The sequence below is a fragment of the Gallinula chloropus genome (assembly GCF_964237585.1).
Source record: "Gallinula chloropus genome assembly, chromosome: 6".
Taxonomy (NCBI): Eukaryota; Metazoa; Chordata; class Aves; order Gruiformes; family Rallidae; genus Gallinula; species Gallinula chloropus.
This window is the reverse complement of record NC_140091.1, coordinates 28,841,107-28,867,349: the sequence shown is the minus strand read 5'-3', so window position 1 is coordinate 28,867,349 and position 26,243 is coordinate 28,841,107. Positions and strand designations below refer to the sequence as shown.

Sequence of the window (26,243 nt, the reverse complement as noted above, 5' to 3'; positions counted from 1 at the left end):
AGTACTTACCAGGGGAAACAAAAAAGGGAAAATAAAAAAAGAAAGGCTTGCACATGGTGAGGGATAAAATTTTAGAAGACAGAAATGGCTTGCATTCAGCAAAATCCCAAAGAAAGCAGCAAACTAATGGCCACTAGGAAAACTAGACACAGAGGACTTCAAATCAGGAATATGGTAGAACAGACAACAGGACAGCAGTGGTGGAAGACAGGAATCACAGGACTTCAGAAGTGAATGTGAAAGGGAAATTTTTTTAAAAGCATCAACTGAAGAACAAGGTTCAGGGATAGGGAAAAAAGATTGTAAAAGAACCTTAAAAAAAAAAAAAAAAAGGTGTATTTGAGCCATGTTCAGTAACACCCCACCGGGCACGCCCAGCACCTCTATTTCCCTTCTTGGGTGACCCTGGCAGCAAGGTTCAGTTGTTCATGCAGACCAAGACAGACATCAGAAGTTGCCATGACCAGCACTGCCACTGGCTAGATGATGTGGGGATATGGCAAGGCTGGAAAAAACCTCTGGCTGTTAAAGTAGAATTAGAAGTGATGTGCTTTGAACTCTGCTAACCAGCTCCTTTGCTTCCAGACTAGATTAACTCCACAAAGCAAGACTCGAAGGCCTTCATTGACTGTCCTTTGCATCAACCTCCTGTTCCTAGAACCTCAATTACCTGACACAGCATTCACCACCAGCTTTCAGATTCAACCATTAGAATTCCCATCTTGCTGTATAACAGCTAAACCAGAGATGAGGTGGACAGATTGTTGAACAACATTACCGCAGCTCTGGGTCCCATTCAGAGATATCAGATACCACTGGCATAAGAAATCCTTCTCACTTTCCAAGCCTCTGTCACGAATTTCACTCTATGGCTTTCTCAGTCATGAGCATGAATAAAGCACCAGCCTTCTCAGACACTTCTAATGCTGTATTTCATCTGTCCAGTACCGTGGCATGTTTCTATAGTTCCTTTTCACTCCAGAAAGATGACATACTTCTCTTGCCTGCTCGTACAATCGGTAATCAGATCATTACAGCGCAACAGAAGGGGGGTGGGGGAAGCCAGACTATTCCCTGCTACCAATCCAGTGAGATACAGAAAGCATAAACAGTGAGCTGAGCACATCATCCGGTGCTATACCCTCTACCCTACCGATTTTATCGGTATGGATACGATGTGCACAGATGAGCTTCACTCAAAATTACTGAAGTTACCTGAAAACCAGCCTACCTACAAACACAACTGCACAGGACTGGGGCCATCATGGGAGCTCTTTGTTATTTTTATGCTTTTCAGATTTTTTTCGTATTGTTTGGGAAATAATTTTGAATTTGCTTGTAAATTTCAGATAAAAACACTCTTATGGGTTAGCTGTGAGTATCTCCCATGTAGTATCTTTAGATAGAGTTTTGGGGGGTTGTCTTTTTTATAGGTGTATTCTTGATGGTAATCAACTACAGGAACCCACAAACTCTCCACAAGATAGGTAGCATCTACTGTATAATATATATGGATATCTCTATAACAAGAAAAATTTGAAAAAATATGATACAAACACTATAATTTTTACATTTTATTTAATATCTTTTATTTCTATTAGACTACTGCACGGCAGGGGAGCTTTCAAGACAAGACAAAGATTTGATGCAGTGTCATTCAAAGCACAAAGTTCACTCGTAAGCAAGTTAATACTGTAGCATTGCTGAAATAAAAGGAGGAGCTAGTCAGACATTCTGGTTAGAAATGTAACACACTTTTCTTTAAAGAAAATAAACACACAATGCCATAGCTTAAAATAAATAGTGCCAAATGTCATCATCAACAACATATGAAAAATAGAACGGTGGTTTATAAAAGAAAATAGAAGAGTATAGCCCAGGTGGGAGCACTGCAAGACTTACTTGCCTATGTTACTAGGTGCTTGGAGGATAGATTCTACAATCCCCAGTCACAGAAGCCGTTTTACTAACCCATATGGGCTTCTTAGTTATAAAGTTTGGTATCAGAGTCATCTGTACCATTCATTTTACAGATTTTAAAACATTAACAACTATTTTTTTTTCCCCTCAGCACAAGACTTAATCATAAAGACTAAATTAAAAAAAAAACCAAACAAACAGAAAACTTCAGTACTTAAGTACACACATTTGCTAACCCTAATCTGTTATTTCTTTGCCTGATGTACCCTGCTTAGGGGCGGGGCGCGCGGAGAAATCCAACTTCTCTTTCAAGAAGAGTTTTATACTTGATGTGTAATACTGGATGGAAACAGCCTGACTGCTCTGGGATTTAAGTGTTCTAGTACATTTCAGAAAGAAATTAAAACAGTAGCTGTGTGTATTAAGAGCTAAGTCTGGCAGTCAAGCAAGTATTGTGCTGCCGTTTCCAACACAAACCATTCCATGGCATATGAATTATTCTTATAGAACATAACCATCACTTTAAAAATTCAGCAATTTAATAAATGAAAACAAATCCAGGGACGGTTAGACACAAACCCAGGTTTCTTAAATATCTCCTCCCTACAACTTGTTCCACTGAAGTCCTACAAGATGAAGTACGTACAGAAGCTAGAAGCAAAACTAAGGATTCAACCTACAAAGTCTGGAAACAAAAATAGAAAAATATGTATTAAGATAAGCTGATGATCTGGCACATACTAATTAAAAACTACTGCATTTTACCAAACACAATGTCCACAGTATTTGTAGTTTTTTAAAAAAAATACAAAACCTGAAAAAACCTCTGACCTAGCTTGAAGATTTCATCCCCCCCTCCACCCCCACCCCCTGCTGGACTTATGTTTTTCATTTGCTGTAAGGCAAAAGGAATTAAAAGCTGCACAGAGAAACAAACACAATCTGAGCGTGCAGGGAACGGACTGCATGGGGAACCTGTACGTGTATGTACATACCGTGGCTTTTATTTGAAGTGACGACTTCTTACCCACCTAAAAAGATTTCACTGACCGTTAACAGCCTCTTAGAGATATCACTGGTAATAATTACATTTTGACAGTTCTGTATACGAAGTTCAGTCTTTGAAACTCAGGACATTTCAGTCCATTCCCCATTTTTACCACATTTAAAAACAAGGCAACTTCCTTCCTTAACAATAAAAATACTATTTAAGCATAACCAAAAAGGCACTAGGGTATAACAAAAATATTCTGGATTTCCTTTTCAACTAGTAAAGTATTTGTAAGACATTTTGCATAGATATTTATTTCCCAAATGAAGGAGTGGCAACTTTCTCTTAAACATAAATGCCACAATCTACTTTTGCTAAAGATAAAATTAATTTTCAGGATACAGTATACAAAACATTCGTGAAGAAGACATCCTATGTTATACTACACTATTATAGAAACCTTTTGCAAAAGATATATTTAAAAACATTTGAAAGTTTAAATATACTGTAAGGTCATTCAAATTATTTTAAAAACACACAAAAAAACCCCTACAGACAGTGACATATACATAAACAGTTGGGAAGTTGTAACTTAAAGATCACATCTTTAATCAGACCTCCTCATAAACGCTAGCCTCAAAAGAACTCTTATTTGCTACAAGAAGCATCTGCATGGTTTTAAGACTTAACTATACAGACTCCTATTGCCCTAGGGCAGAGCTGCACAAGTCTATTGAAAACGATCAGATCGCAGAATCAACACCTTAAATTTTCCCAGAAAACCTCCAACAAATGCTTTATGTGCATCATGACAGAACAGAAGATAAAGGCATGTTACAAAAATTTCCGCGTGACAGTTTTTCCTGAAAGAATTTTCTCGTGGCGTTTGGAAAACACAGAACTAATCCTACCCATCGCCCATCTACTCTGAACTCTGACAACTGCAAACTATGATTCGATATAAAATACAATAACCTTCTACAATAATTATGTCCCTCTCAGAACAAAGTTAAAATAAACTGTGCTGATTCACGCTTGCCGTAAATTACTAACAAGGTGAGAGATTCAGACATTTTGCTTCTGAACAAGCAGCCCAATATCTGTATCATGTGCAAAAGTGCAACTGTGTTTTAGAACTGAGGCCCAACCAAATACAATTTTGTTACTTAAAGGAAATACACTTGAACACACTTCTCACGGGAAACAGCGGCTCTCGGTATCTTTTATATACTTTACACATTTAAACCTGTTGTAAAACTGCAAGTTAGTAAAAAATACAAAAAAAAATAAACCCCAGAAAACAACAAAGCTTGTATATAAATTGGTTTACAATTCAAAGCACAACAGTAAGCTTCAAATAATTACACTTCAGTTACACAGAGAGGTGGGATGATTTACTCCAAACGCGTGGTTATTTCTGCTCTTGCCTCCGTGACCCGAGGGCGGTTTAGCTGGTCGCAGTGTGCGCGTGCATACGTTTCGCTACGTCGTAGACGTAGGTTATGTCCGGTCGCTTCTCCGGATCCGGGTTGATGCACATATTAACTAACTGTCGCAGCTAGGGAAGGAAAACAACATGTAAGGAAGTCAACGATCCTGGCAATCGGCATTTAGGAGCTACCCAGTTCAAATTAATAGGAGCAGCCAAAATTAGCCAAACAGCAGTTCTGCTTCAACCCACACTCGGCCCTCCCTCTCTCTTCACACGCTGCACACAGCACGTACGCAACACGCTCCCCTGATTTTTCCAGTTTGTACTGTTGTCCAAAAACACTGCTGAGCAGATTGAAGTTCTAATCCTTTCAGTATAGAACTATAGGCACACACTGAGTTCCACCATACACCATTTAAATCAAAATCCCTGTGCTTCTGGAGGGCTACTCCAGCAGAAGGCTGAAGCTTGCTCCAAGGAAGAAAATTGGGATTGCATGCTCATTCTCTCCCATACAAGAGTTAGCTGACAATAAATGGCATTGCTTCATGACAAACAAAAGGCTGCAACTCTCCTTAGAGCACACACTTAACCTGCAGAACCCCCTCCTGCTAGAAGCTACCAATACAAACGCATGCAGAAATCAAATGAACAAACTAAACTCTCAGAGGGCTGTTTAATATAAAGACTCCACCTCTGCAGAAGCCTCTCAAATCTGGAAGCTGGGAAGTACCACATTATGCTGGCCCTGTTACTTGACTTGCCCCATGTTGGAGACATCATACTGGGACAAATAACCTTTGGTCTATGTCCCAGTATCCTTAGGATTAGATCACCAATTTTTTTCTTTATAGAAAGAAGCACATAATTAACAAATATGTTCCCAGAAGCCTCCATATGGGAATAAATAACACACTATGGAAAGAAAACCCCACGTCTTCTATAATGCACATATTCAGCAGAAGCAACCCCAAAGAGTTTCTACACCACTCAGATACGACCCATTGCCTCCACAAACTTACAGAACAGTTGTAGGTTTTTTCCCCCTTTCCTGATATGCTTAAGAACTTCAAACATTAGGACTTAATATATTGTCTGGAAAGTCTTCTGGTGGGGCATCTATTTTAAACTGCGTGCCTCTCCTAAGCATTGTGCAGCAAGGAATACACCTCTTGATGGTGACTTATCAGAATATTTACCATCCTTTGCAAAAAACAACAATCAGCTCTGAGGCTCTTCCTTTATGCTTTTTAGTAGCTTTGCCAAATCCCCCAGGATTTCCCTATAACACTGGGAAGGGGATGAGGGGATGAACCAACAACAAAAAACCCAACTAGCCACAAAAACAACCCCCAAAAACCTTACCTAGTGATCCCCCATAGTAATATGTCAAATTTGTTCAGTCTCCCTCCCAGTAGGTAGGATTATTGAAAAAATATATAATTGTTGCAACTAAAACAGAGCAACCTCATCACCACGATTACGCAGAAGTAACATCGATTGCATATTCAAATCTGCCATCAGAGAGTTTCTTTCCTGCTTTTATAAAACACACCAAGGATTTTAAATTATAATAATACTCTTTTCACTTTTCAGAAGATTAATTTAAATGCATGGGTATAGGCAGTCCAGTAATCAGTAAGTAACATTGCATTCCATTATTTAAACTTCGTCCATTAGCCCTTGCAGAAACATTGTAAACTGTATACAATGTACAGGTCTTTCATATTTAACTACACAAAAACCTAACTCACTGGACATCCCTCTTCTTTAGCAAGAAGCTTTTAATATTTTAAAATGAGAATATTAGTTCTAAAGACAGTGGTCAGCTCAAAAAAGAAACAGATTAAAACAAAATACCCTGTAATGGACTTGCTATCTGAATTTTAAATATGCCAAGTACATTTTGAGTAACTCAGTTATAAAAGCCATCACACTGCTTCTGGGAACCAATAAATAACATACAATCCCACTGACAGGAAAAACTATTAGCCTGCAATAACTCCCAATCATCTGGAGCATAATATATGGGGAATCTTGAAATACTGTAAGAGGAAATAATTGCCACCTGTAATGCAAATATGCAAAGCAAAACAATCCCCTGCAGAAGCAGCAGGTGGGACACAGAGAGAGCAGTGGGCACGGTGTAGTAGGAGAGATGAGCAGCTTGCTACGCACACCTCTGACAGCCTGCACAGAAGCCAGGCAAGACTGAGGAAGATCCAAAAGCCCCAAGCCTGACACTAGACTCAAGTAAGTAAGGGTTTTGTACAGCGAATGCAAGTGTCATTATCGGCAGAATAATGACATCCAATCTTGTACATATACATGATGTATCTCTCTCTGTGAATCACAGAATCTTAGGGTTGGAAGGGACCTCGAGAGATCATCAGGTCCAACCCCCCTGCCAAAGCAGCTCCCCAGCTCATATTGCACAGGGAGGCGTCCTCACGGGTCTTGAATATCTCCAGAGTCTCCACCACCTCTCTAGGCAGCCTATTCCAGTGCTCTGGACAACTTCCATCTGTTCAACTACATGCAGTAAATAAAGTCTTTTAATAAGACTTTGAAAGGTTGAAACCTATAAAGCTATCTGAGGAGACATAAGAGTTTTCTTTCTCCTCTTTTTACCAGCTGTATATCGATAGCTTCACTGTAGGTAGAACCGCAGAATTAGCCCTTCAAGAAATGTACCCTGGACAAGCAGGAGAAGCCCTGTTTACCTCCAGTAGGCTGCTTCTTGTCTTCTCAATCCTGGCCTGTGGCTAACTCTGATTTTGTTTCTAAACTGAACTTTGTCATCTAAAAAATCAATTTCTGACTCAAACTGTTCAGTCATTAAACAGGAAGCCTTCCTTCAGAGTTACTTTGTTACTTGCTACAGTATACTGCACTTCAAAGCTTTGCTAAAATGGCCAAGACAGTACACATAGAGCTTTAGGTCCTATTAATCTCTGTAAGTACACTTCCAAAATCCTTTCACCCACATGGTGTACATACTGGCTGGTGGCTTTTTGCAGCTTCCTACTTGTTGCCCTAATCAAAGCACCTATGTAGCTACTATTGCTGGGACAAGAACAGATCTATAACAACATATTCATAGTAGGGGACAGTCGCCGCATCAGTTTACTCACAAATTCTTTTCCCAACATAGTGCACGAGGTGAGCTCATTAGTGACAAACCCTCACTATTTCTGTAACAACATAATCCAGAGTCAGAGATCTCTTGGCTAGGAGTCTGAACATTTAACATTGGTCACTGCTATTACTGGAAAATTTCCTTCCCAGTCCCCACTGAGCTGGGACACTGCACAACGACAGTACAGATACCCGAGTAATTCCAAAATCCTTGAGCTCTTTTGAGCCTTGTTACTGAACAGCAAACCTTTGGGAAAAGGTGAATTAATTTTGCTGTACAGGATGAAAACAGTTACGCAAGACGACAGCCTTTCAGGGCTGAAACTGGGACGGTGCTGGATGCCAATGCTTGATTGCAGCACCATTCCTTTAACTCCTACAGCAATATCCATTTCAATAAACCTGAAATCCATTTGTCAACCCCTCTAGTATTAATAAAATTTCCCATATAGCAGAAGAGCTCAACAGTATCATGGGAAGAGGCACTGGGACTCTGAAGTCAGACCATCATTAGGGATAACTTTTTATTATCTAGCACAGACTGGCCAACAGGCAGAGCAGACTTGTGACCGAGCTGGAGGGACCTCCTGTTGCATCCCCAAGCTGCAAACTTCTTCAGCTGCTTATTGTTCTTAACCTCCTCTGTGCAGTCAGCACAATGACTGTCTTTAGCCTGGAGCTTCGCCTGACACTGGAGCAGTGGGACACACTTTCTTGAACTTAAGCAGGTTTCTCAGCTATGAAATAAATAATTATTACTCCAGTCAGGGAGGGGGCAGAAAAGACAGAACTGTCACAGGCAAGTACTCTGCGCTGCTAGCAAGCTGGAGACAGAAATTTTCACATAGGAAGTTTTGGACAGGGTAAAAAAACCCCAACCAAAACTAAGCAACAAACTCTGCTTACTCTGAATAGGAGACCTCCTCAAAGTCCTTCCTCAGTGCTGTTCTCAAGCCCTCCTGCCAGCAGCTAACACTGCCATTCTAGACCTGCTGGCTCATGCAGCCCGCACACCTGGGTAGGAGGCTGGCTATGGACTTGAGAGGAAGCACACCTCCATCACAGGGGAGACTGAAAATCTTCATCTAGCATGAAAGCAACATGGCACTAATAGTAGCTGACAGGATTTTAAGAGTATTGACTGGGGGTGACAAGGGAGCCCCAGCTTTTAACTCCCTAAATCAAAACAGCTTTCAGTAAATGCTGACTACTTGTCCAGAATACCAGACATTCTTTAGGAATATTCAAAAATTGAAATATCCAACGTTGTTAAAACATTTAAAATCCTTGACTTACAACTCTCTTGCTGAAGTATCTTAGGTTTAAAAAAAAGTTTGTCTACCTATTTTAAAGGTGCATCCGTATCACACTCTTCCCTGATGGCAGGATGCAGTACGTGGCTAAAAAGTTAGTCTTACCAAGAGATCAAAAATTTAGGAACAGTCACATCTTTAATATTTACTTTTAAAAGTTACTCTAAAAAGCACTTGTCTTGCATTTTGTAATGAAAGTATTTACACTCCAGCATCACAGGCTGCAGAGATCAACTAGCAGTGAAAATTCTTGCTTATAAAATATGATGTGGTTTTCACTTTTTGATGATCCGTGATCTTTACTGTTCACCAAGCGTGCTTCCAACCTGCTTAAAGGTTGAGCATCTGCATTTCCACTGCAGATGAAGCATTTAGCACAGTATCCTCATATGCTTGTTTGTTTGGGGTATTTCTAAGAGTTTGTGCCAGCACAGTATTTTTCCCATACAAGCTAAAAAGAAAAAATAAAGTCTTTTAGTGCAGTAACTGATAAACTTATCTGTTTTTCCATGCAACATACCAAAGACACAAGTCTTCACATCAAAACATAAAAAAATGTTCCCATTAGTCTCCATAGTCAACAACTACTTTTAAATAACAACTTTCATACCTGTCTTCATACCTATCATAGCTCTGATTCTCTCATTAGATTTTAAAGTAACTCATGTGTGTGTTGTAACTGGTTTATCCACGGTGCAGAAGTACATGTCTATTCTGATATACAGAAAATGTAGCATGTTGTGCTTTGTGTATTTCCCAGTGCTGAAAACAAATGCAGATGTGAGTAAAAGGAGGAATCTCTCTCCCCATCCAAACTCTAGGACCTCCTATCTGGGCCAGACTTTGATATTTGCCCCTTGGCTGGGAATCTGCATATCCAACTTCACACTTAGCTGCAGTGAAGTAGCCCTGCAGGCAGGCCAACTTCAACGAACCACTAGTGGTATCATCATTAAAATCCTGCTGAAGGTCACCATGGAAACCGCCTGCTGAGGCTTCGCTGCTGCACTCGGCATCTCCTAATCAGCTACCATGTGAAATGCAAATTCAGACAGTCTGAAAATTAGTCAAGAAGAATAGAGGATGAGGATGCAGATATGTGAAATATTCATGCGCTTCATGGAAAAAGGAAGACAGCATGAATGACACAACAAAGAACGGCCCCTGACATTCTTGCTATCATTTTGCATTATTGTTCACACCCTACTGTATTTCCAGACCTCCAGTTCTGAAGTTGGTTATGTGAACTGCCATATTTATAGTCTACAATAAATAATAATTAAAAATGGCCCAGGTAAAATGACTAATTGGAAAACCCACAAAGAGATACAAGGCATAAATTACACACTAGATCATTATTTCATCCTTTGTAACATCACTGAATTATGTTTTTAAGTCCAGGTTTTTTGCATAAACAGGGAAAAATTGTCACTATAAATACAAAACAAAACACTGGGCAGTAATCTTTTATTAATAGTCCAATCACTGTCTTTGAATGTAAAAAAAATTAAGGTTAAGAATTACTCTAAGTGAAATTGTACAGCGTTTTATGTTTATTAGAAGTATTTCAGCGCTCATGTTTATTTGCATTTTCAAAGTAATCTTTAATTCATATAGGCTGAATTCAATTAGAATTGGTTACTAGTAAGTGTTCCAGGGTTTACAGCTTCTATCAGTTCTCCCTGTTCTTTTCAAAGCGGGAAGGTACTTCAATACTGGCATTTCAGAACATTAACGAGGAGGCATTTGTATTTTTTTCATTCTGTTACTAATAAAAATATTTTATTTTCTTGTTTGTGGGTAATTTATTTATTTTAGAACTTAAAAGAGCAATACCTTTAAATACATTAGTGACAGCAAATAACTGTTACCTATCAGCTTAAAACAGACACTGCTGACATGCATGAGTATATTGTAAATTCAATTATATTATGTCTGCCTGTATTTCTCTGAAATTTACTATTAGGGCTGTTAAGAACCACTGTTTCTTGCAAAAGAACTGCCGTTCAATTGCATCCAACGGCACACTGCAGGTTTATAATGCAGACAAATGGGGGCCAAGCAATTCATTTTTAGTGGTAAGTAACATTATACCTAATTTAATGCAAGCCCCTAGAGAAAAAGCGCTAGTGCACTAGTTTACTGTGCAACATAAAGTCACAGAGTTGTGCTTTTAGGAAAGCATGCTAGAGATGTAAGGCTCTACCCCACTGGAGCATGTGGAGCATATTGTGCATTCTGGGAAAGCATTCTGTCCTGCTTGCAAGGAAGCTCAATGAAATTAAGCAGCTAACACTATGAGGTTTCCATCATTAATCCCCCCAAAACTTAAAGTTGTATCAGAGACTTGTTTTGACAGGAACGTTTGAGCAAGTTCAACAAGCAAACATTTATGGCCATGATCTGCAAGTAACAAAATCCCCCAAGTTCATTTACTTCCCTGGAAGTGTGCCAGCTTACAGAAACTGAGGTTCTAGCCCATGAAAAGAAGAATCACTTACTTCCTCTGAGTAGTGATCTGAAGGGAGAGGTGGGTAGTCACACTGTTCTATCTTCTTGCACAGGGAGTACAAGTTCATTTTATCACCATAAAAGGGACTCTGCAGTGCAGCCATCTGTTTAAAGAAAATGTACAGTTTTCTGTCATGGTTTTAAGTAAGCCTGTTTTGCCATAAAACCTACAGTACTACCAAAAGTGATTTTAAACAACTTTCAACTCCCCAATTAGAAGTGTCACAGCACTAAAAACCACAAGTTCCAAAACTATTACTGTAAGCAGTGTGTGTACTTATTCTGTTGTACAGTTGTATCTGTCACGATCCTTAAATTGCAGTATTTGAATGGTATACCACAAGTTTCATTAACAGAGTATGAAGAGAAATCAAGCAGTCTCCAATACTGCTGTGAGCGTGGACGGTCCCTGGATCAGGAGGGAGTGAGACACCAAAAACCCCCAAACCCACAGTGCAGTTTTCCTCTGAAGACTGCTTGGGAAAAACCAAAATTTACTTTAAAACCCTATATAAAAGCAATAGCATACAGTGACAGTGCTGGGTAACAGTAGCAGGTTTTGTAACTGTCAATAGCTATTACTAGAGTTCAATAAGGTGGGGTTTTTTAAACCAAGAAAACTAAAAGATAACAGCTATACTTCAAAATAAAAATAAAAAAAAAAACAGTAAGAAAGACTTCATAATTCACCATGCTATTTGAAAATACTTAAAAAATATGTTCCAAAACATCATCAGTGCAGAAAGGGCCCCCATGAATATAATTTACAGTGGTAATACAGAAATAACTGTAGGAGAGCACTTAAATAAATGATTGGCTTAAAGCCAGTATTAGTAAACCTAGGCTTTATTTTCAGACAATGTTCCAACTTGACATTTAAGGTGGAAACAACTGCTATGGTTAGCAGGATTACAAATTTAAAAATTCATTTAAAATCTCTCCATTCTGTTCAAAGCCTTCCAAGTCTTTGAACCGCAGCAGCACGAATGCTGCTTTGAGTGCAGCACTGCCCCAAAGTCAGTCACCCTTTTCTACATGTGCTAATAAGTTTGATTTTGGAAGGACAATGTGTACATTCCCCAGACAGGCAGAGTGTGTGTGAAACACGCTAGTCCATGCTGTGCTACTCAGTGAGCTTCAGCAGGGACAGGACAAGCTGAAAATGGCTCTCATCTGTCTTGTGGTCTTCCAGATAGCAGTTTAACTCTTTCATGTCTAAGCATCAATACCACTGGGGGGGAAACACATGAAGAAAATTACCTCAATTCTCTTACATTTTCTTTATATCCAACAAAAACAGACTCAACAATGTTTTTTTCAATATTACCTTAAAGCAAGACTAAATAATTTTGAAGCTCTTGCCACAGATACCACACTGGAGTTCCACCCTACGCTGCTCCCAAAAATTCTGTAACCGCATTACCAAAATCAGGTTTAATTTCTGGATTTACATGACGTTGGCTCTTACCTTAAAAAGAAGGTTAAAAATGCAAGCTACAGAGCAAAAAGGAGGAGGAAAAGAAAAAAAAAAAAAGAAAAATCAACTGCAGGATCTGTATGCATGCAGAAATGCTAAATAAATGCAGAGCTACTCATTTTCCTACTCTAGGTGTTCATTAACAAGTACTTTTGTTTGAATGCTGCGGAGTGTTAAAAAAAATTCTGAACGTCCCCTAAGGAGTTAAAACAGGAATACTATATTTTCATGCATCTCCTGCTTTGACAGATGAAAAATGTCAACTGTCCTGTTTTTATTTTCAAGCTTTTGCACTATTCATCTGGTTCATTAGTGCATCTCGCTGCTGCCCCTGACAGCTGCTCGCCCTCTCCTCCCAGCAGCTGAATTTTTCAGGCTAATTTGATCCTCCACACTGAGACGATCGCTAGAATGATTGACTTGCTCCCTGACCTCCAGGGTCTGACTTTCCTGATTAGTATTCTGGGGGTGTCTGAGGGACGAAAGCCCACTGTCTGTCTTCGGGGCTGGTGGCAGCTCGCTCGCTCTCTTCTCTTTTTTTTTTTCCCTCTTTTTTTTTTTTTTGAACTGTAAGCCACCAACCTACAACCCTGTAAGGATGCAATTGCTACGCTGAACAATAAAAGGAAATGTGTAAAACCTACTTTTCCATGTAAAGGTCCATGTAGCAAAAGCACAGCATCTTGATTTTAATTAGTAAAGTCTACTTTGTTGCATATCAATTAAAACTCCAGTGGTACTGTTTTTGAGGTTTCAGAAATACCTGGGGCTCTAAGAAAAATCAGACTTTAAAACACACTTTTAAAAATATCTTACTGGCCACAAAGTTAGCATTGAATAATAAGCTGCAACATACATTAGAAATGATTTTTTTTTTTAAACAACATACATTATAGCAAATTAGTCTCAACTTAAAACATAACTGAAAAGAGTTTAGCAGCAATTAAGCATTTATTGAGAAGTGAAACATGCCACAGCTTTTCTGCAATTAAGCTGGAGAGAATCCAGAGCACACATCAACATCATAAAACATTATAAAATGCAGGCAAATAGACATCACAAAAAGATACCCAGCACAAAACCACACAGGTAATAAAAATACCATGCATATCTGGAAGAACTTTAAGTAACTAATTTCAAATAATTTAAAAAAAAAAAAGAGCAAAAAAAGCTAATCGTGTATTTTGAGTTTGTTTTACCCAAATTTTGAAATGATCAAGTAAAAGAAAAAAAAAATCAAACCCAAACCCCCACAAACATCTGGTATGTTGCAGAATTAAGTAAGTGGGATAAATGCACTGCTAAAAAAAATTAACACCTATAGTTGAAGACACTGGCATAAACTAAATACAATGTAGCTCAATAATATATTATGAATAAGTATTCCAGGAATTACTTTATTCTTACAGTAAGTAAAAAAAAAAATCCAGACCACCAGCTTATCAACTTAAATACCATCTTGGTAAAACTTCTAAAATAAACAGAAAGAGAATTGTATGTAAAGACTCTGAGTTAATCAATGGAATTAAGATACTTATCTATTTTGAATTTATTTACCAGGTCAAAGAGCACTTTGATATTCATACAGGTGATTAATACACAGTACCAGCAAACAAGCTCAAAAAATAAAAATCTTCTTTAAAAAGTGTCACTGGTTTCTAGCCAGCAATTTTATTTCATAGAACACAGAAGAAAAGTTGACCTGAAAATATTTTCCATAACAGCTAGCTATTCAAGAGCTTTCTTTCCAGATTTAAAAATAAATTGAAAAAAAAAAAAAAAAGAAAAAAGAAAACCAATGGCAGGGGCAAGAAGTAGTAATGCTCAAAAATCCTCATCTACCTCTCTGCTCTCTTCAGGCTCCTGCTTGCACAAGTGTGCCAAGAGCAGCACCGCAGTTGATGGCGGTTGCCATGGTCAGTGCTAAGGAATCCTCGAACGGGATTAAGTTCCAGTTCAGGATTTAAACTTCTAAATACTCACTGTCAGGTATCGGACTTCACTCCCCTGAACTGTCCCAAAGATTTAGAAGCAACAGCTATACACAGATCTATAAACTCTGCAGAACTGCAATACCACTATTTGTTGTTTTAGTACTTTAAACAAAGTATTTGTGATAGTAAATAAACCCATATAACTGGACACAATTCACCCAGTAGTAACATACAACTCCAGCAGGCTGGCAGAGCTTCCTACAGAACCCTGAAATCACGGGAGGAGCTGATGCTGCTGAACTGGCGTTAGATCCAAGTTCTGCTGACTCACTGAGGCTTACAGGTAAATGAGAAGCGAGTTGGGTACATCAGCTTTTATCTAGAACATGACTGGAAGGACTTCACTGCCACTGCCAATGGAAAGAAAAACTTTTCCAGTGTTCTTCAACATAAACGTTGACAAGTCTTTTGATCAACACATGACGTGCAAAGAACTTTGAAGACGTAGTTGCTGTAGAAGCCTACTTCACACCTTCATTCACTTCAGTTCTAATGTGCCCTTCACTTGCTCACAATACAGTACCATTTGTGTCTCCTATGACTCTCGACCACACTAACACAAAAACTAACAAATAATTGTAGCTTAATCAAATGGAAGGGAAGAGACTTGAAAAGTTGTGTGTGCCTGTGCAGAAATCATTACCCAAGCTAGTAGCAGTAAGCACACTGTAACCTTTTTTATTGTTTTACTGAAGTTCTAAGTAATTTTAAAGGAATTACTCAATTGCAGTTTTTGAAGCATTTGTTGTATACATGAGTCAGTCCTACAATTTCTCAATGCATTTACTACTAGTCATATAATCAGCACAGGCCACTAAAACACCTAGAACTATTTTCCATGTGCTTGCCATTATTCATTTATTAATCCTTCAGTTATGCTCCATCTTCAACGAACTGCCATAAAATCTCTGCAGCAAGCCCAGTAAAAGGCAAGCCCTGAGTAACACACAAATAAAAGTATTTCACATGCTGAAGTTACGTAAGAGTTCTCATTGCTAATATTAAAGACAGACATAGACTAGCTGAAAAACAGCTTTCCCACAATCCTACACGCTTTTCTAAACAACAAAAATACAGAAATAGATCCTAAAACAGTAGTTAATACATCGGGGGAGGGGGGCACAACAGCATTAAGTTCACACTATATATCAATATTACCTCATACAGCAGACAGCCTAGAGACCAGATGTCAGATTTGAAGTTGTAACCATTTTCGTGTATTCTCTCTGGAGACATGTAATAAGGCGTACCAACTGCAATAAACACACAAGATTTTTGAATGAAAATTTCTGTTGCTATATAGCTGTAAAAGTACAGTTTTCCTGGCTGAAAAAAAAAACATTTTTCACCTTCAGTATTTCTCATTTTGTCACAGATATAATTTCAATTCATACTTAAGACTCCTCAGTTTGATGGAAATGCACATGAACTAGATATATTTTGCCCAACGCATCACTACTGGTGTCTCATTACCAGAACAGTGAGTTGTAGAACCTTTACAACTTTTGCTTTTGCAGAAGCTCAAAAGTAATTACTTTCTTTTGAAGAACACCAAGGGAACATACTATAATGCACCCTCACACAAACACAGATCTGCTCCTTTCAAAACTGTCACCACTGTGGTTGGGGAAAAAAAAAAAACACCCAGCTAGAAATTCCCTTCCATAGCTTACATTTTGAAAAAGCTGGTTTGGAAACTAATAAACACAATTCCGTTTGAATATCTGAAACTGAGCTTGAAATCCAAGACATTCAGGTTTCCAGAGAGAGGGAGGAAAACCCGCAAGGCCAGCAGAAGCCAAGGTTCCTAGGAATGCCTCAGCCATCTGCTGTAGGACTTTGTGAAGGCTTTTCAGTTCCCAAATCTGTGGCTGCCCTGGCTTAATCCTGCCTCAGAGCTGTGGGCTCTAGAGACATCTGCTCTTGAAAAGCAGCATTTACTAGGACTGTCCCAAAGCAGATTTACATTGGATACTCTGGGACATCTCCCTCAACCCGTGCCACAAGTTATTTGGAAGAGAGAAATTCTGAGAGACATTTCAGCTCTAAAAAAAAAAAATAAGCCATTAAAAAAGTACCTGAGTGATGGGTTCATGTGTGACAGATCAATAAAAAAGACATTACAAAAAAATAACGCTAGTGGCAATTCTGGTTCAGTGTCTCTGAACTTTCTCCCTATATCCCCCCAAAATGACTGCCTAACAGCAAAGAGACTCACAGATCTATGGAGATTTTTTTACTTCATTTCTGTGTGGAAGATTTTCTTAAGCACTGAATCCTGACAATAAAAACCAAACGAGTTCTGTCAGTGCAATACAAGTTGCCTTTATTTTGAAACCAAACATCTTGCAACACAGCCAGAGATTAAAATCAACACTCTCACTGCAAACTCCAAGAATTAAGAGTATGAACCTCACACTACTTTATTCCAACACAAATATATCACTTCTGCACATCTGAATTAGATAAGGCTAAATCAGAATTCATCTCAGTTTGAACAGTGAAAACAGACATTGAGAATACATGAGTAATTCTAAATCTGAAAAATCAGTTTAATAATTTTACTCTGATCAGATTAATAATTAATAAATTAAGATTGTTAATAATAATCTAGTCAGATTAATAATTTTACTCTAACAATTTCAAAAAGTTAAGGGTTTTGCTTTGACAATACACCCTACCTTTTAAAAAGGTTGACACGTCAAACCATGTCACACATTTTGAAGGGGGAGTGTAACAAAAAGGAAAAACTGAATAATTTTCCTACTTTAACAGTAATCCCAACCAGTATAAACTCAGAATGTGCTTCTATAACAGATATGCAATGAGAGAAATTCCATATTACCTCCTACAATGAATTTGCCACCCCTAAATGTTTCAGGAGAGACTTCCAGCCATGGGAAAGCAGAGGGTGCAACAGTTACTGTCCCCAGAGGTGCCCCCAGTGCTGGCCTGAGGAATCACAGAGCTCTGAGCTCAGGCTGTGAAAGATCAAGAGCCTAAAAGGAGAAAGGTAACTCAAAGTGATGTTCGTATTCACCCACAACAGAGGAGCGGTCAAGAGGGATGGTCTTTTCCCTGTGAAAGTACAGGCACACAGATGAATGGGCTGCGACACCAAAATTGCTACTGCAATTTCCAGAGTAACTCTGCTGTTCTAATGTATCAGCAGCAATGCTTTAGTGGGAATTTAACAACAGCTATCTTAAAATTGGAAACTGTAATTTAACAACACTTGGCATGACACAGTTTTCATATTTTTATCCTCCTTACTGCTGCACTTCCCCTTGACTAGTGAACTCAGACACCTCTGCAAACTTCTGACTGTATTTTGTATCCATTAATTAATGCACTGGTTTAATAGATTCTGATGCTTTGCTGGCAGAACTCATCTGACAATAAAAAGTAAGTTTAATAGTAATCTGTTTGTCAGCTGGTTACAGCAGCGCTGCCTTTGCTGCTCTGAGACATCATGCAAGAAGCTGGCAGTGAGTAATGTGCCAGAAAGAGGCTTCGCAGCATCCGCAGGGGGCAGCTGAAAACACAGAGGTTTGAAGGTTCATCGTTTACCAAAAGCAAAGGTAATTTTAACCAGTAGCTCTGGGGTCTGGTATGACTGTGAAAGATTGATGATAGTGGAAAGGAAGAACAAATGCTATCATTTTACAGTGTTTAGCCTAGTGTAACACCTTAACTGCAGTACAGCCTGAAGCCCCCGATGACCAACAAGTGAAAGGAATTGAAATTACCGTTGTGTTAGTCACTGAATCATAAAAACAACCTGAAGATCTAGGCATCATTACTACCTGGAAACTCTTTTCAATGGAACATGACACAAAAAATTCATTATTCTGACATTCAGGAACAACGGAAAGCATCACAACAGTTCTTTAAAATGGTGAGCTATCTCAGTGCGCAGCACTGTACTGCTGGCAAGCTGCTACCAGATGTAATTATGTGCTGTTTGCTTCCTGGATCATTATTTGATCTGTTAAGTGAAATACAGCATCGCAACACTATAAAGACAAGCAACTTTCTTTACTCATCTGAAAACACAGGAGCAGGATATTACAAGACAAGAATGTACCACATTAAGGTGCCTATGTTTTTAAGAACAAGATCTGTTAACTTCCGCATTCTGCTGACTGCATTTGCACATCTCTGATAACCTGCAGGTCTGGACAGCAATCCCCTTGAAAGCAGCCTGGGTCAAAAAATTGCTTCCTCAGAACCTGCTGCTGTTCTGGAGCTCCCTCCCTTTACAGATGCTGCAGATCCAGAACGCGCAGGTTCTTTATACAAGCTTTCTGCTACTGAGAGGGGCAAGAGGCATAATAGAAATGGTGGTTATTACGGGGCAGGAAGCTGGATCTGAAGGATCCAAGGCAAAGAAACTATTATGAAGGGAGCTGTGATAGAAACAGTCCATCTTATTACCTGCATAAACATGTAACTCTCACTGCAGCTGAGGCGAAGAGGAGAGGGGGTTCACTTGAAAACCAACAACGTATGGAGGAGTTGAATGAACAACAGGAACTAGCTCTAAGTACTCTAAGTACTGTCAAGCATTTTTAAGCTGGGAGAAAAATCCCTCCAGTAAACATTAACAGCACTTAGACAAAAATGTAATAGCTGATTCAGAATGTGTTTAACAGACTAGTTTCAAAAAGACCATATAATTATTACTGGCATTCTATGTACTGGAATATGTAACTGTGCGAGTTTAGGAAGGGGGCTAAAATCACTTTAGTAGCTTCTCATTTTTAAAGAATTCCACAATACTTCAGCTAAAAAAAAAAAGCCAACTGAATTAAAAGATATTGTTTATGAATGACTTCTATATATGAGATCACAGGAATGTTGTAATACAGAGTTCAGCACAACCTGTATGTGCCAAACAAGACAAATGGTTGATGCTGAAGAAAAAGTTACAAATAAGCTGCGGTTCTCAAACAGCAAGGGTAACCAACCACTGACATAACAAATTCACAGTAACAATAATTATTTTTTTAAAATTTATTTTAATAAAGTTATAGGAGATTTCTAAGTCATAGTCTTCTCTTCAGCCACAGATACAAGACCAAATATATGGCACTTATGCAAAGTAATTCCACACTTTGGTCTACACTATGCAAGTAGCCTAACTGCAGAAATCAATCTATAAATTGATTTTAACAACACAATAATTTATCTTCTGCTTTCAAACTACTGTGAGATATCTCAGGGGCTTGTATATAAAAGAAAGAGCTGTTTTAATACAGCTTCTCTGATGACTGTGATAAAGCAGCAGCAGATTTCCCTGCTATCCCTCTGGTACACTGAGGGCTGAAGTCCTCAGTCCAGGTTGGATGAGAGTATCAAGAAGTGAAGCTTATTCATACTCTCTTATTATATGCCTGTCACCGCTTCAGCACCAGCTTTGACATGACCCTCTGCTGGGTTAGAGATCTATATGTAGAAGACAAGTAGAGATCTATATGTAGAAGAAAGGAGAGTATTTGTATGCATTTTTACAAGGTATTTTATTCCTCACGACCTGGATGAGTTTACAGTCAAATCCCTCATAACTTCACTCCGTGCTGGGAACAGGAGTACCGTGGAAGTGACAGAAGCTGCCAAATCTGAGAAACTCTAGAATTCAATACAGATGAACCTTTCCTTTCTTTAGTAAGATTTACTTTCTTTAAGAAGATTGTAGGTCTGGTCCTTTGCCCTTCAAGAAGGTATTCACATCATGACAGCAGCCTCTGCCAGGACAGCATGCTGTGCAGCCCTCTAGGCACAGCCACACTGGAGAACCAGGGGTTTTTTCATTATTTGTAACTGAAATACTACAAAATAGATACTATATTTAAATCCACTGAATGGCTAACAAAGATTTAAAAAATGCACATTTCCAAGACCTGGTCTCAGAATTGCCATTTCAAAGAGTGTAAGGTCCAGCATCCAGCTGTTAAAACACACACAACCAGCAACAGCAACAGCAAAACACACAGGCACAGAGAAAGGAATCAGAAGCCTTTCTGGGATCATCTTCCCATTTCTAATAAAGTTTTATGAAACCAAGAAATTTTGTATTGAATCAACGATTCCAAAAGCCCTAATTTCCACTGCATTTTTGGAAGAAATATTTTCTATTGTCAAAGAGATATATACATGCCACAAGAGCAAATTCTACTGTTTCAATAAGGCTGTACAGGAAGAATTAAGAACATTAGTAAACCCCATCCAGTGCAGTATTTTCATTTGTTTCAAATGGACCATCAGCAAGTATTCTAATTAAATCAGAATGATTCATAATTAGCAGTTAGAAGCTGTAGCTAATGAAAATTTTAGTATGTTACTTCATCTCTGAAAGCCTGAATCTAGTTTGCTACTGAAATTTTTATAAAGCCTGTAAACAAGTATAAATCGCTACACAATACGTTTGTAATTCACTGGGTTTTGTGAACCAAAGGTTTATGGAACCATAAAGAGACACATCTTGGAAAGAAATTTCAGGAAAACCAGCATCAGAAACTGCATGAGAAATTAATTTTAAAAAGGGGTCTCTGCTAGCAACATGATAAATCAGGGTGTCACTGTCTCCACTGTAGCCTAACTTAACAACTGAGCAAAACCTTTTTCCTAGGCTGAATCCTGACATTAGGTCATAATTATGAGAGAAATGGAAGAAGAGGAGATGGGGAAAAAAGAAAAAAATAACAGCTCCTCTATCAAGACATTGCACCCAACCTTAGAAACAAAGCTTCCATGCCCCTGCTTCTCACGCTCTGGATGACTTGTATTTGTAAGAGATGAGCTTTGAAGGGTTTGGGGGTTTTACACTGTTTTTAACTCTAGCTCAGTCTTCAGTCCCTTTGCAACGAGTCAAAATAACCTAGGGTTGAAGCAGTTTATTCCTCTTGAACTTCCTGACTTCTGCCTCAGAACATAAGCCTGGTTCTCCCACCCTCATAACTGACTTCTGCCTTCTTCTGTACTCATACCCACAGATTAGGATTTACAGCTTCCTGCAGATACAGTCCAGGAGAAGCTCCCTCTCCGCATGGCTCATTTACATCCTTTTTCCATTTGCAGGACCCAACTATGACAAGTAAAATAATCCACAGTGCTGCCAGAGAGAGCCACTGGGTTCCAACAGCAGCATCAACAGCAGCACTGTGCCATGAACTAGTACCAGGTCCTTGGGGTTAGATCTGAACCCTGATATGGAACCCAAGCACACTTCCAGTCTGGTCTCACTCCTTCCCCTCTGTCTCCATCTCTTTTTTATTAATGCATGATTGCATGTCTGTGTTGGAGCTTCACCTCAGTCCCAGTTAACACACAGTTTTGACTATACCAGTTATCAGCATGCACCAAACAGAAAACCAGGAAAGCACAAAAGTGTGACCAAAGGCTTTCTAGAAAACATGGTAAGGATTGTGTCAAAAGTTAGCTTCCCAAAATAGGTTTCTTTGGCTGTTAACACAAGTATCACAAACACCTCAAATGTGGTACAAACATGCTAAATATCAATCCTCTCTCTTCTTCCACACTGTGCTGACAACTGGGGCTATCTGCATAATGTAAAATTAAGAGGGGTGGATAAACATCGCTTATTTTAATACAGGAAGTCTGATATTTCAGAGTCTAATGTGAAACATCAGCATCTGAGCAAACACAATTCTTTGAGCATCCTCCCACCTCCCTAATATAGGGATTGTAAGTATCACTTTACCATTCCTGGTTTTCTTTAACTCTGTCTTCCTTACCATGCATTCCTGTCAAACAAGGTCCAAAAGCCTAATTACAGAATTGTCACCGTCACTTGTTACGAATTCCCATTCAGCAGCATTTGAACCTATTTTACCTATCTGTATTCAAACATCAGTAAGGTGCTCTGCCTGCCTCAATACCCTTTACAAGGACAGGAAACAATTCTGGATGCTGGTACCAATGGTCGAGCTCTTGAGGTGTCTAAAAGTTCATTTCACAGCTTGTGGAGACAGTGAGGAGCCTTGAATTCACCGATCACTGAACACAGCCACTTCAATGAGGGAAAAGAAATTTTTCCTCAACTAAAGAAAATCTATGCTACCATACTGTAAAAACTACTTACATTTCTTTTCAAAGCAGATGCTCTATTTACAAGGCTTTTCTCTTTGACAGACTCAGATTCTGTCATTTGTCCATTCCCATTTCAACTGAAATGCTCTGCCCAATTTTTACTTTCTCTTTCTTAAAGGCTTCTTAACCATCCTAGTCTTTACATGCTACTCAAAAGATACAAGTCATACAGAAATTTCATTTGAAAAAGGTTAATACAATGTTATTTTTGTGTGTGAGCAAAGAATAAATTCAGCATTTTTAGAAGCTTTTTTTTCTATTCTTAAAAATAAAGTTTTCTGAGATTTTTTTTTGTTTTGTGGTTTTGTTTTTACATCTTTGTGATTCCTAAAGTCTAATTTGGATCTCTCTTTGACTTATTTAGCTGATGCTGAGAATCTCCACCTTAACACAGGGAAGCTCCTCTGTTATCCCTTTCAAAGCATATAACCAGCACATCATCAATACATCATCAATGCAAAGTTAAAGAATGACTAGATTCTTTAACACTGATTGAAGTTCCTACAATTTTTTTTTTTTAAAATGCATCTGTATTATTGATCTTACTTTTTCCCAGCATTGCTAGAAAACACTACATCATGAAAACTTGTTTTAAGCCAGGAACATGCATTAAATTATTCAAACACTGCCAGGGACAGACAGACACCAACAAAAAACCCAGTGAGCTATGCTGCTGAAAGTGACACTACAGGGCTTCAGCTTTTCTGGTTTTGTCCATGGTGCTGACCTTCTTTTGTTTTATTATTTAAGAAAAGCTTTAGCTAGTCATAACCCTTTTCTTCCTCCTCCTAAGGTGGGTACAGTCTTTCCACTAAGTTAAAAAAAAATAAAGTCATCTACATTCCTAACTCTTTTACCTGAGAGAACTCTTACCTAAAGAATGTGCAGCTGTGGTTTTGGAGCTGAAAAATCGACCAAGTCCAAGGTCTCCAAGCTTTACCACCCCTGTCGCCGTAATGAACACATTAGCTGGCTTTATATCTGGGGGGGGGGGATAAGAGGGGGGAAGAAAAAAAAAAAGAAAAATTAAAATTAAAAAGTCACAGTGAGGTTCCAAGAAAAGCTATTTCTCTATTAATAACAGACTGAAAGATGCTTTTATTCACAGCTAATACTACCAAAATTTGACTGCGCTGTTTGCAAGCGCCAGCCTGGGATTCAGAATTTCAAATTAGCTGTTTTAATCCTACAAACATCATTCAAGCAAAAAAAATAAGAGCGATGGAAAGTATTAAAAAATCCAAACAAGAAAACAACAAAAACCCGAAATTACACCCCCCCCCCCCCACACACACACACACCCCCAAAGAAGCATATACACAGAGGTCATTACATCTCTTATAAGCTATGTAGAAGGACTTACATTAGAACTAGAAAACCTCTCATTTTGTATTAAGTAACAGACAAAAACAGTTTCAAGAACTGCAAAACAGATTTTTTTGTCACTTTTCCCGGTCAGATTATCCACAGTGACATGATGTTATTTATTTGAACTAGGTAACTGATTCTCTTTAATAGCAGTCATTAAAAACATAGAAGCAAGTTTTACTCAGGAGAATGGTTATTTGAGCTCGTCAATGGAATTGGGCTAATCAAGTAGAAACAAAGAAAAATAATGATGTATACCCCAGACAGTTGTTTTTCACATGTGATATCCAGTTTAAGTTTTAACCCAGTCCTCTAGAGACAACAGCCAAGACTTTTATTTTACATTTTTAACAAGATACCTATCCTGTTAGTCTTCTAAATAAACTGACCTGGTATTTGTTTAGGAAGTGTGCTTAGCTCTTGCTCTGCTCGAGAGCAACACACTGTGGCTCTACACTTAATCACTTAACTTTGATAAGAGGGGATTACAGTTTGTGTAAGACATGGGTACAGTAATGGAAACGGTTACTGACCCAACACCAGCATTTTCAGGTTTCCAAGACAGCAGACTCAAATATGTTAAGCTGTTATCTGACCCAGTTTTCAGGAGTTTGGATCACTCTCTGTGTAATGACACAACATGGGTATCAGCTCAAAATAAAAATAGCTTTAGTTGCCATTGGTTTTGGTGTGTAACCATGGATTCATTACAGTTGCCATGGGTTTGCCAGAAGCTTTGAGGACAGTATTTCAGTTTAACAAGTTTAAACTCATTTTGGTTTTGAGCTAAAATACATTGAGCTCATTGCTTTCATGACAGAATCAGTTTAAGGAAGATACCTATGGAAAGGGTCTGTAATTTGATGTCCTTCTCTTTGTATAATTTGCACTTGCGGGTACCTTTGAGAAGGGCAACCAGGCTGGTGAAGGGACTGGAGGGCAAATCATATAAGGAATGGCTGAGTGAGCTGGGGATGTTCAGCCTGGAGAAGAGGAGGCTGAGGGGAGAGACCTTATCACCACCTACAACTACCTGAAGGGAGGTTGTAGAGAGGTGGGCGATGGTCTCTTCAGCCAGGTGACAGGAGATAGGACAAGGGTGAACGGCATGAAGCTGTGCCAGGGCAGGGTTAGATTGGATATTAGAAAAAAAGTTTTTACTGAAAGAGTTGTCGGGGCTGGAACAGGCTGCCCAGGGAGAGGGTTGCGTCACCTTCCCTGGATGTGTTCAAAAAAAGGGTAGATGAGGTACTTAGGGATATGGTTTAGCATAGGATGGGAATGGTTGGACTTGATGATTATTAAAGGTGTTTTCCAACCTTGTGATTCTGTGACTCTGTACAAATGCTTAAAGGAAAAAAAAAAGAAAAGGAGAATCACGATGGAAAGCCATTTGCAGGGGCATCTAAGTCAACCTGCTGAAGAGTGCAACATCTCTAGCTGCAAATTACAAAGCTCAGCAGAGATGGAGGAATATTTGCTTTCAGGCTCCTATTTACATGCCAGCAGAAGGAAGCCACCAACCTGAGACATGTAACTTGACCTGAACCCAGAGAGACAGCCCATATACAACCTGCAACCAGAGGGATTGCAAGGCAAAAAAAAAAATTGTACATCTGAGAAGCTGCTACACAACTATCTGTTTTCTTTGACTCAGAGTTACAAGGTAAAATGAAGACAACATACAGTGGAGACAGCAGTACGAAGGTTTAAATTGGGTAAGAGAGATTTAGTACCTGACAAGAGACAGCTAGCAACTCTAAGGGCTGTTGGGACACGGTACTTGACACAGAGATTGGAAATAGAGGAAAGGAACAGTGAAGGGGAGAGAATGCTCATGGCTGCACATAACCCAGTAGATAAGGGAGTGGAAGAAGGGCCTATACATCACCAGAAGGCATGGCAGGAGGCAAGTACTTTCGTAAGAAAAAAGGTGCAAGAGGTGAAAAGGATGAATGGATAGCTGTGCGAAAACACAGGTAACAAG

The 26,243-nt window shown here is 38.9% G+C and overlaps 1 protein-coding gene across 2 annotated transcripts in view; it reads right to left on the bottom strand.

Moving 5' to 3' along the window:
* Positions 1-1,577: 1,577 nt before the first annotated feature.
* Positions 1,578-26,243, bottom strand: part of NEK7 (NIMA related kinase 7) — a 52,700-nt gene continuing 28,034 nt past the window's right edge. The window contains exons 5-9 of one of the 2 annotated variants that reach the window (XR_014617371.1): positions 23,762-23,869; positions 15,935-16,029; positions 11,296-11,409; positions 2,916-4,469; positions 1,578-2,605 (exon numbers count right to left, since the gene is read on the bottom strand). Coding sequence is in view for 1 of the 2 variants with exons in the window: in XM_084265812.1 (XP_084121938.1) it covers positions 4,359-4,469; positions 11,296-11,409; positions 15,935-16,029; positions 23,762-23,869 (428 nt within the window). In the remaining variant the exon portion in view is untranslated. Of the gene's footprint in view, positions 2,606-2,801; positions 4,470-11,295; positions 11,410-15,934; positions 16,030-23,761; positions 23,870-26,243 lie in introns of those variants that run through there. The other variant, XM_084265812.1, reaches the window with a different exon arrangement.